At 39.8% G+C, this 11,592-nt stretch overlaps 1 protein-coding gene across 2 annotated transcripts in view; it reads left to right on the top strand.

Annotated features, from left to right (window-relative positions):
* Positions 1-257: 257 nt before the first annotated feature.
* Positions 258-11,592, top strand: part of pdxdc1 (pyridoxal-dependent decarboxylase domain containing 1) — a 35,907-nt gene continuing 24,572 nt past the window's right edge. The window contains exons 1-12 of one of the 2 annotated variants that reach the window (XM_017434642.3): positions 258-480; positions 2,351-2,445; positions 2,580-2,648; positions 5,132-5,218; positions 6,622-6,771; positions 7,318-7,507; positions 8,577-8,645; positions 8,733-8,811; positions 8,985-9,069; positions 9,338-9,386; positions 10,487-10,588; positions 10,709-10,834. In XM_017434642.3, coding sequence (XP_017290131.1) covers positions 2,372-2,445; positions 2,580-2,648; positions 5,132-5,218; positions 6,622-6,771; positions 7,318-7,507; positions 8,577-8,645; positions 8,733-8,811; positions 8,985-9,069; positions 9,338-9,386; positions 10,487-10,588; positions 10,709-10,834 — 1,080 coding nt within the window. In that variant the 5' untranslated portion in view covers positions 258-480; positions 2,351-2,371. Of the gene's footprint in view, positions 481-2,350; positions 2,446-2,579; positions 2,649-5,131; positions 5,219-6,621; positions 6,772-7,317; positions 7,508-8,576; positions 8,646-8,732; positions 8,812-8,984; positions 9,070-9,337; positions 9,387-10,486; positions 10,589-10,708; positions 10,835-11,592 lie in introns of those variants that run through there. The other variant, XM_037978649.1, reaches the window with a different exon arrangement.

Raw genomic sequence — 11,592 nt, 5'->3', positions numbered from 1 at the left:
CAGGTGATCCCACGTGATCACGTGAAAAACATGGTAAATATTTTTTTCTGAAAGGAATTTACACCAGTGATTTTCAATGTTTTTATGAGCAGTTCATTTTTATATAGGCTGGGTTGTTTGTTTATTTTTTATTCCTTCAGCCCTGTTCTTATCAGTTCCGTAGTTCCGTGTTTCGGGCTCAGCTACGTAAATAAAACCATCAGCTGCTACCCGACCGGCCAGTCCGGCGTGATGACGTCAGTACTGCCAGCGTGGAACGAACGTCGCTCGGCAGCAGCTCCAGGAAGTAAACCGGTCGGTTCAGTCACAGGTTTGCAGAAATAATTTGGAGCCGTAAATAAACACGTATTCAATTCAGACTCAAAGTTAACCTCAGCGGCCGGGTTTTTACCAAATAATCTGAACGGACAGCACGGGTGGCGGTACCTCAGCGACCCACAGAACCACAGAACCTGGATCTGTCAGCTGTTCGAGTTAAAGGTGAGTGGAGCTGTTAGCTAGGAGCTGCTGGCTGCTGGCTGTCATGGTCTGTCTGACTGTTTGGTTCTGTCAGGAAGGAGCATCTGTCCTCCTTTCTTCCAGAGGTTTGAATTATTGGTGATTAATGCCAGTTATAAATTCAACAATATCCCTTACCACATTCATGCAGATGATATTTAGACTTTATTGCTCCTTTAAGGAAGTGAGTTGTTTTTATTTTATTTTTTTTTAATTGTCAGTGATTCTCAACTGGTCGGTCGCTGACCTTTACGTGGGCAAAAGGATGTTAAGAAAAAAAATGATATCCTGATTGTGTCACTCTTATGGTTAATGGTTGACTAAGTGAATAATTTTAACAAGACACTGTTTGTTATATTCAGAGGGTGGGTAAAGCTACATATTTTGAGTCTTATTGAAACTACCTCTCAGTTGTTGAACTTTTTAAATTTACATTTGTGTGTGAAAGTGATATCCATCCATCCATCCATTGCTTCTCTCTGGTCATGTCACAGAGACAACAGGTCCAGGAGAGAAACCCAGACATCCCTTTCCCCAGCAGCACTCATCAGCTCCTCGTGATGGTCACAAAAACACAGAATCCTGCTAAATGGGCTTATTTTTTACAGCCCAAACACAGCAGCATAAGATTTCATTGACAGGTGTTAGGCCACACCCCTTTATTTATTCTGGTTTGATCTAATTCTGTTCAGCCCACAGGTTTTGAGGAAACCTGTAAGTGAAGAGGCTGAGGACACAGACTAAATAATATTCAAATGGATGAATGGACCATTGCAAGTTTTGTTTTTGTTTTAGTCTACCCATGGGGTGCAGCCCAACTGCGCCCCATGGGTAGAGGCCCGATTACCAGGTCCTCACCGACGAGCCCCTCATCCTGGCCTAGCTCCAGTGTGGGGCCCCGGTAACCTACATCTGTCCATACAAGCGTTTTGAATTGCTCCTTGTCTGGCCTGTCACCTAGGACCAATCTGCCTTGGGACACCTTTCTAGGGGCATAGCTCCTAGGATCATTCAGGCACATAGACTCCTCCACCACAATAAGGTAGCGATTCATGGAGAAGTATCATTTAAACAAAACGAAAAACATATGGCAGAATTTCTCCACAGGAATATGACTAATGAGGTCAAACAGAAAATAATTATTTCAGGTTTTTCTTGCTGTATGTGTTCTACAAGTTGTGAAATCCTGGAGTTAACTTTTTGTTTTTTGCACTTTGCCTCTGCATTTTGGCTTAGTTTTTTTGTCAAATAAAAACAACATTTTAAAATTGCGTAAGGATCAGAGGATTTTTGGGTGTGACTGAGAGCATGGATGATGTCTGTCCTGTGATGGACTTGCGGGTGTACCTCTCCTCTCACACAATAATTGCTAGAGATGGGCATCAGCTCCTCTGTGACCCTGAATGGAAAAGCAGGAAAAGAAAATAGATGGATGTATTTATGATTGTTACTTTTGGGTAAAGGTTATTAAAATAAATAATAAAAATTATCTTAGACTGGTATTACGTGTTAGAATGAGGTCTAGTGTATGGTGAATTTGATGTATTTTTTATGATCTGGACCATTTCTTTGTAATATGGCCACACCACCACATGACAAAACAAAAGTCTGAAAGCTTCATTTTTCTGTTGGCCAAATCAATATCAGAAAACTACTGATTTAACATTGCACCACTGACTCCAAATCAACTAGATAAAGCAGAACAAAAATAGTTTAGACTTGAGATAATCTTTAGTATACTGCACAGTTACGGTCTGGTCAAAGGCAATTTATGCAAAAAGGTGACTTGGTTACATTTGAATGTTTTCAGTTAGTTTAATATCAACTAGTTTAATGTGTTTCACTCCTTCAGAAAACACACACATCCTGGATAATGGTGGACTCTACATTGGCTCAGGTGGGGAAAAATCTGAATGATGCCATGAAGATCCTGGAAGACGGCCAGAGGTAAGACCTGACTTTGATTCCGATACTCTGATCATCAAGCTTTTGTTCTTTCTGAAATAGTCATTTTTACACGAATGAAAACAATGTAGATTACATATGCAGGATTAGTAGAACTGTGAACTTTTTTTATTTAGGGAGCTGGATGTAGGAACAGAGAGGCAACGTTTCAGTCGAATGAGCATCCCTGGACCCCTGCAGGGAGAGTAAGACAGACACACACACATGCACGTGTGCACACACATATACATCTGCATGGTGATGGTCCATGTTGAGGGATATGCTCCACCCACACAGAAATGTTTTTTTATGAATATGTAAGGTTTTTTTTTATTGTTTCAGCCTTGGGTTGAAATGGAAACAACAATCTAAAACTGGGTTCCAGAGAGTTTTTAAAAGATTGTGTTTAGGTTGTCCACACACAATAATGATGTCTGGACCCAATCTTTAATCTAATCTCCGACCCCAGGCATGACAGATTTACAGTGCATCCATAAGTATTCACAGCACTTCACTTTTTCACATTTTGTTATGTTACAGACTTAGTCCACATTGTATTACATTAATCTTTCCTCAAAATTCTACGCACAATACCCCATTATGAAAATGTGGAAAAAAATGTTTGTGATTTTTGCAAATTTCTTAAAAATAGAAAACTAAGATATCACATTTACGTAAGTATTCACATCCTTTGCTTAACACTTTGTTGATCCACCTTTGACAGCAATCACAGCCTCAAGTCTTTTTGAACATAATGTCACAAACTTAGCACACCTGTCTTTAGGCAGTTTTTACCATTCTTCTTTGCAGTACTTCTCAAGCTCCATCAGGTTGAATGGGAGATGTCTGAGCACAGCCATTTTCAGATCTCTCCAGAGATTTTCAATCGAATTCAAGTCTGGACTCTGGCGTGACCACTCCTGGACATTCACAGAGTGGTCCTGAAGCCGCTGAAAAATTAACTGTCACCCCAGTCTGAGGTCAAGAGCCCTCTGGAGCTGGTTTTCATCCAGGATGTCTTTGTACATTGCTGCATTCATCTTTCCCTCTATCCTGACTAGTCTTCCAGTTCCTGTGGCTGAAACACATCCTCATGATGCTTCCACCACCATGCTTCACTGTGGGGATGGTATTGGCCTGTTGATGAGCAGTGCCTGGTTTCTTCCAAACATGACGCCTTGCATTCACACCAAAGAGCTCAGTCTTTGACTGATCAGACCAGAGAATATTGTTTCACATGGTCTGAGAGTCCTTCAGGTGCCTTTTGGCAAGCTCCAGACGGGCTGACATGTGCCTTTTTATTGAGGAGTGGCTTTTGTCAGGACACTCTACTATACACGCCTGATTGGTGGATTGCTGCAGAGATGCCTGGAAGGTTCTCCTCTCTCCACAGAGAAACGCTGGAGCTCTGACAGAGTGACCATCGGCTTCTTGGTCACCTCCCTGACTAAGGCCCTTCTCCCCCAATTGCTCGGTTTAGATGGCTGAGCAGCTCTAGGAAGAGTCCTTGTGGTTCCAAACTTCATCAATTTACAAAAGATGGAGGCCACTGTGCTCACTGGGACCTTCAAAGCAGCAGAAAATGTTCTATATCCTTCCCCAGATTTGTGCCTCAAGACAATCCTGTCTAAGTGGTCTACAGACAATTCCTTTGACTTCATGCTTGGTGTTTGCACTCTGACATGCACTGTTAACTGTTGGACCTTATATAGACAGGTGTGTCCCTTCCAAATCAAGTCCAGTCAACTAAATTAACCACAAGTGGACTCCATTTAAGTTGTAAAAACATATCAAGGATGATCAGTAGAAACAGTACGCCCTTGAGCTCAATTTTGAGCTTCATGGCAAAGGCTGTAATTACTTACGCAAATGTGATTTCTTAGTTTTTGACTTTTAATAAATTTGCGAACAAATCAAAAAATATTTTTTCACATTGTTATAATGGGGTATGCTGTAGAATTTTAAGGAAAGAGATTAATTTAATACAATTTGGAATAAGACTGTAACAGAACAAAATGTGAAAAAATATAGCGCTGTGAATACTTTCCAGTTGCACTGTATTGACAGTAACAGTAATGACAGATTACATACTTGAGTTTGTGCTGCAGATGCTAGTTTCTCAACCACAGCAAACCTTTGTATCCCATATAACTTCAAAGACCAGACAGACTGAATTATAACATTCTTTAATAAAGCAGAGCAAAAATGTCTTAGTATTACAGCAAACAATCTATGGCCAAAAAGGTTTTTATCGTTTTATTGAACTCTCAACAATGCAAAAAAAAATGCAGCAAAAAAAAAAAATCTACAATATACATCAGAGCTCCTATTCAAGTGTCAAAATAGAGCTCTAGTGCTTTTGAGATAGGTTGGAGACACCAGTGATGAACTTGAAGAGTTGGAGTTGCCTGTAACAGTTCAGACTATTTTGAGAAGAAAAATTGTTGCTCAAATTCTTTGAACACGTTTAAAATTCAAGCAACAAGACTGAGTCTCTGCAACTCATGCACAGAAAGAAACTCTGAAAATGGTTCTACTATCTACTAGTCTCCAAGAGTCACAGCCCAGAGAGATACTGGCTTTGGCAAGTAAGAATGGAAAGTGCTGAGTACATCATTGGCCAGTAGCTGAGACAGAAAGAACCATACTATCAAAGATCTAATCACCATTCTTGGTGTGTTCTGTGCAGTGGTCAGGATGTTACCATGATTCTGCATCTAGTTCACAGTCTCATTCATGAGGAAGAGGAAGAGGAGAAGGACAAGCCCACCCAACAGTAAGTCGATTTCATTTAAAGTATAACCCCAACTTTAAAAAAGTTGGGATGTTGTGTAAAATGTAAATAAAAACAGAATGCACTGATTTGCAAATCTCATAAACTGTTATTTCATTCACAATCCATATTTTATTCACAATGGAACAAAGTAAATCTATCAAATATTTAAGAAATTGTGTTACTTTTTTAAAAATAAATTAATTTTTAAATTTATGTCACCAACACATCTCAAAAAGACAAGAAGAGCAAGAAAATGCTGTAAATTGAGTGAGGTTAATAAGAAACAGCTGGAGAAGGATTTTGCAGCTAATTACATTTGTTGACAACAGGTCAGTAAAAGGACTGGGTATAAAAGGAGCATTTTTGAGATGCCAAATCTCTCAGAAGTAAAGACTGGCAGAGGTTCACCACTCTGCCAAAAATTGCATCTAGAAATAGTGGAACAATATCAGAGTAATGTTCTTGCTGGACTGATGAATAGTTAATCTGAACAAAGACCAAAGTGTATTGCTATTGCCTTCAAACCACTGCATTCTCCTAAATATTATAGCAGTTCACGAGAACACTTTTATAGACCTTTGCACAGGAATTTTATAATATTTTCACTGAAAAAAAATCATGAAACTGATAGCAATTTCTCTGTGAATCGCTACCCTATTTTGGTGGAGGGCTTTGTGTGCCTGAACGATCCTGGAAGCTATGCTGGTAGGGTCTCCCAAAGCAGATTGCTTCTAGGTGACAGGCCAGACAAACAGTGATTTAAAACACTTGTATGGACAGAAGACGGCAAGGAGCTCGATGTCTGTTGCCCAGAAGTGGGTTACCAGGGGAGCCAGGCTTGTCAGTGAGCTCCTGCTGACCAGGCCTCTACCCATGGGGCCTGGTCGGGCTCGGTCCAAATGAGCTACATGGGCTACCACCTGCAGGAGGGGCCATAAGGGTCAGGTGTAAAGAGCTATGAACGGTAGTTGAAGGTGGGAGCCTTGATGCTCTGACCCTAGTTTACCGAAGCTGAGTCTTTAGACATGAAGGTCTGAAATAATTCCCTGAAATTTTGAAGATTGTAAGTTGTCCTAAAACACTAAACTCCACTGTGGAAGTTTGTTTGCTGGAAATACTGTCTGGGCAAACCCACTTCCAAAGGGCGTTTTGCCATCCTAAAAGAACTCAAATTCTCTCAAATTTTGTAGTGGATAATGTGATTTTTTTTTTTTTTTTTACTTAAACCTTTCCATTTTGAAATGGTGATCATATGAACCGCTATGAAATTTTGAAGACTGGAGCCGTTTTTAGACTGCAGTGATCCACTTTGGTTTTGGCCGTGTTCGTGCTGGCTGTTATCTGTCAGACCAAACTGAGGCTGCTCAAAGTGCTAACTATATGTCATTGTTTGGTGTCTCCAGTAGGATGCAGAATGTTGGAGAACAGGGTCACATGGCATTGCTGGGTCACAGCCTGGCAGCATACATCTCAGTGTTGGACAGAGAGCGGCTCCGGAAGCTGACCACTCGGATTCAGTCTGACTCCACGCTGTGGCTCTGCAGGATCTTCAGGTACAAACCTATAGAGCAGTGGTTACATTTACATACAGCAAGAGCACAGAGTTCACTGGAACAGGCATGGAGATTTACAAGCTCACCAAAATCTTTATTAAAGTCTCTTACAACCACAGTGCTGTGATAAAGTAATCAAGTTAATAAGAGACAGTAATCACAGTCTTCTGTTTTTGCTTTTTTGTCATACTTACATATTTCAGATCAGCAAACAAATGTTAATATCAAAGATGACCTAAGTAAATACGAAATGCAGTTTTAAATAATGATTTCATTTATTAAGAAAAAAAAGCTCTTCAAACCAACATGGCCCTTTGTAAATAAAATAAAATAAATAAATAAATAAAAGTGATTGCCCTCCTTGTTAAATCTCAAATTAACAAATTATTTGTCAAGTTGAGTTCAGTTTCACTTACCACTCCCAGGCTTGATTACTCCCAAACCTGTAGAATCAAGAAATCACTTGCATTAAGCCATTATCCACAAATGGAGGAAACATGGAACAGTGGAATGGAGTTCTAAGAAAAAGAGCTGTCTGTTCTGCAGGTATGAGAACGGCTCTGCCTGCTTCCACAAGGATGACAGGGATGGATTGGTAAAGGTGTGTCGGCTGGTCATCAATGCCCGTTATGAAGAATATACCACTGAGGGTTATTCTGTCTTGAGCTCCAAACAGCCAGTTATCTACCAGAGCGCCTCCTGCAGGCCTGGTTTGGGACAGCACCTGTGCAGCCAGGTAGGCAGCATGAAACACACCAACTCAGATATTACTTACTGTAAATCAGAAGTGGTTCTTATTTTTAGTGTAAGCAGTAACCCTCAGATGTTGTGGTTTAATAATCAATCCTTTTCAAAGAATTGTGGCTGCTGTATAAGCCAATGCAACTGAACTCCCTGAGGTATGTTTATAGTGTGGATAATGTGAAACATTTATATCTTCATGTTCTTAATTTGCTGTGTAATCTTCTGCTCAGATATATTTAATTAAACAATGATAGTGCTCATCAAAGGTTTTCAGTATCACAACTTTAATGATTAAATGTCATGGAAAGAGCCATTCCAGTTTGAATTTTCTGCTGCTTTCATTGCCTTATGTATGATAAGATAGAGCAGTTTTTCCCAAAAGACGCATATGGCAGACCAAACTGTGGTTGTTGGTCTGCCACATCCAGGGCTATGAAGATATGTGGAGCCTGTATGCTGGGTTATGTCTACAGAACATTTCTGTTTGGACTAGTGGAAAGTTCTAAACCAAAATATACTGTATGTTGTGTGAGCGTTCTGGTCTATGACAGTTGGCATATGGTTAATATACTGTTTAGTTCCATCAATCTGTAGTTCCCAGAGATAAGCAATCATAAGTTAATGAATGGTTCTTTCAGTTTTGTGTGTGTGAGTTAATCTCATGTAGCTGCTCACTCCTGTTTATGTGTGCCAGTGTAGATTCTCCATCAACCAGGACGTGGCAAGTCAATCAAGCCATCAATCCTTTCATTTCCAGTAATGTTTACTGTTTTGATAGGATTTTATTTGGATCTGGATGTAAATCTGGCCCACCGTTTTGGGCTCCTTGGCTTAGAACTTGCTTTTGACCATGATTGGCATCTTGTTAACTCAGATAAAGTAACCAGTGGGGACCACTGTGATTCAAAGTGCGAATCATAAATTGCTAGCTAGATTGTCCACCACTAGCTTCTACACAATGATGCTTTATTTCTGATTTTCATATTCAGGAATGAATACAAGGACTATTTGTTGCTAACAAATCAAGAAGTGTTTTTTATGTTAGTCTTCTGTGTTCTTAGCTTGGCTTGCCTCTCTCCAGTTTGTGCACAGCACCATGCAACACTATCTTTGGATCTCAACACCAAATGGTAGGTTAATCCAGAAGAAAAACACATACAATATTTTTTCATTTAATTTGCCTGATATTTGTAACTTGTTTTGTTTGTTTTTACCAGGATGTTGCACTGTTGGAGAAATTGATCAAAGAAGACATTGAAGCTGGGAAGCTCCCTTTGCTAGTGATGGCTAACGCAGGTTAGGACAGTCAGAAATCAGAGGCAACATTTTGCATTGTGCATGCATTAATAACTACAGGGCTTAAAATAATTTAACATTAGATCACTGACCAATAATATGCTTTCTTTTTGCAGTATAAATGTATTTGTCAAATGAATCTTTCTTTTTTACTGTTTGTTTTTTCTTCTCAGGTACCCCTGGGGCAGGCCACACTGATAAGTTGAGTCGTCTGAAAGAGTTGTGTGATCAGTACAACTTGTGGCTTCATGTGGAGGGGTAAGTGTGTGTGTGTGTGTGTGTGTGTGTGTGTGTATAAAAAGAAATTGTAGTTTTAAAATAACATTTTCCTTAAGTGAAATAAATCTGTTTGTGTTTGTATGTGCTGTAATGGTCACAGCATCATACCGAATATCTGATACTGGTTTTCTCCAAAGGTCACATGATTAGCAACAATCTACATCTTGGCAAGGAAAAAATGCAGTTAACTTTTATCACGTCTACTATAACGTGGTTGTTATTTATTATGATTTGTGTTTTTCTTCAGGGTCAACCTTGCAACCCTTGCTCTGGGTCAGGTCACCTCTGCTGTTACGGTAATCTCATGTTTAGAAATGATTATCTACCTGTATAAATGATTAAACTGATTATAAAAACACACAAGACAGTGAAACATGTAATAATTACATGAATAGGAAAGTGTTTGGAGGTCATGATAAAAAAGGATCTTAAATTGCAAATTAAGTTTCAAAATTATAGTTGCAGCATGGGTGAACTGGGATTATTCTTGTTTATTTATTTTTTAACTCTTTTTTTTTTTCTCAGTCTCAGTTTAATAAAACTCTGTGTAGTTGGCAGGGCAAATCTATAGCTGGGTAAAGATAACAGTTTTCTAAAGAAGTCTTGAACACATCTACAGTCATGTGTACGTACCTGGATGAGACATAGGGAAACCTGAGATAAAGAAAACAGACTGCAGTTTCTGTTTTTGACAACTACTCAGTACAGAGTACTTGTCAATAATGGGCACTCAGTATTATCATAATTCTATAGAGAATGGCTTTAGGAAAATCTGTGTCCAACTTCCTTAAAACAGGAAATTCATCCAAAAACTCAATAGGGATAACAAGGTTTTATAGGATCAACAGTGTGTGTCTAACAAAGCTACAGTGTCTTTAAAGGCAAGTCCAAGATCAAAATATAGCTCAATTAAACCTCTTATTGCACTTTCAGTACCAAAAAAAAACACAGAAGCTGAAATGCACTGAATATTATCTTGTGGGTAACAATGATTTTGTGCATTTCAAACAGCTTACTGGTGCGCAGGAGATATTATTAGGAGAGCACCAGAATTGTTTCTCATGTGGAACAGAACCTTTTGGATTTTTTTTTTTTGTTACGCTTGATGGGATTTTTTTTTGTGCACATAAGAAATTTAGAATTTTTCTTTTTTTTCCACATTGCATTAGACATTTTGTTGTTACACCAAATAGTTTCCCATTTGCACAAGAAACATATTTTAAATAGTTTTTAACCACTGTCCCCTGTGGGGTTCTTTAACTCAGCCATTGCAGTCTGAGTTATTCGCCAACTTAACTTTGGGAACAGAAGTCAGGCAGCCATTTAATGTCATCTTGTTTGCATCTGTTCCATTTGTAATTTGTGTGGATGTGTGCATGTTGCTGTTTTCCCACAGGCAGCCACCAGATGTGACAGTATGACGCTGACACCTGGTCAGTGGCTCGGTTTGCCCGCTGTTGCTGCTGTCACTCTTTACAGACATGAAGACCCAGCACTGGTAGGCTCACATCCTGTTAATAAAAATGGAAGCTAGCATGTTTTGGCATGTCTTTAACCCTGTGAACGGTCTTGGGACTAACCACCTCACTGTTCTTTGTGTGTCTGTTTTGCCTCTCAGTCTCTGGCAGCAGGTTTGACTTCCAGCCAGCCAGTGGAGAAGTTGCGAGCGCTGCCTCTTTGGCTCTCCCTGCAGTATCTCGGTCACAACGGTATTGTTCAGAAGATCAGTCTGGCCACATCTCTGGTGAGCTAGACTTTACCATCAACCTCAAACGGTCATTTTAGATAAATATCAATCATTTTAACAGACCTTTTCCTGTTATCATAAATAATGAATAATGGGCAATAATGTTTTTGCACGTGTCTGGATGTGTGTGTGGGGGGGAGGGGGTACAAAAGTATCTCATGAACCACTAGAGGGATTTTAATGAAACTTTCAGAAAGTAATAACTGGATGTACATCTATACCTGATTTAAATTTTGGAGTCAGCCTAATTCAAGATGGCTGACACAGCTAACTGACATTAGCCAAAACACCAATTGCTGTAACTTTATCAATTTTATAGATATTGAGATACAATTTGATGAGGTAGTATCATAGTCATTCACAACACAAAATGTGAGCATAACATACTGCAACAGTGAAAGAGTTGTTCCTCACATAGCGTGATATTCAAGGTTTGACCAAAACAAATACAACTCAATTTTTTAACATAAGATGATCTTGGTCTAAAAGTCTAAAACTCTTGCATGAAGGACATCAGGTGATATGACTTCCTTCAAGGAATGCCAGTCCCTCCCTCCCTCCCTCCCTCCCTCCCTCCGGAACGTGCCCGGAATACCTCACCAGGGAGGCGTCCAGGAGGCATCCTCACCAGATGCCCGAGCCACCTCAGCTGGCTCCTCTCGACGTGGAGGAGCAGCGGCTCTACTCTGAGTCCCTCCCGGATGACCGAGCTTCTCACCCGATCTCTAAGGGAGAGCCCAGACACCCTGTGGAGA

This window comes from Kryptolebias marmoratus, linkage group LG12, assembly GCF_001649575.2.
Source record: "Kryptolebias marmoratus isolate JLee-2015 linkage group LG12, ASM164957v2, whole genome shotgun sequence".
In the NCBI taxonomy this organism is placed as follows: Eukaryota; Metazoa; Chordata; class Actinopteri; order Cyprinodontiformes; family Rivulidae; genus Kryptolebias; species Kryptolebias marmoratus.
Note: the sequence above shows the minus strand (reverse complement) of the source record. Positions and strands in the feature narration are given on the sequence as shown.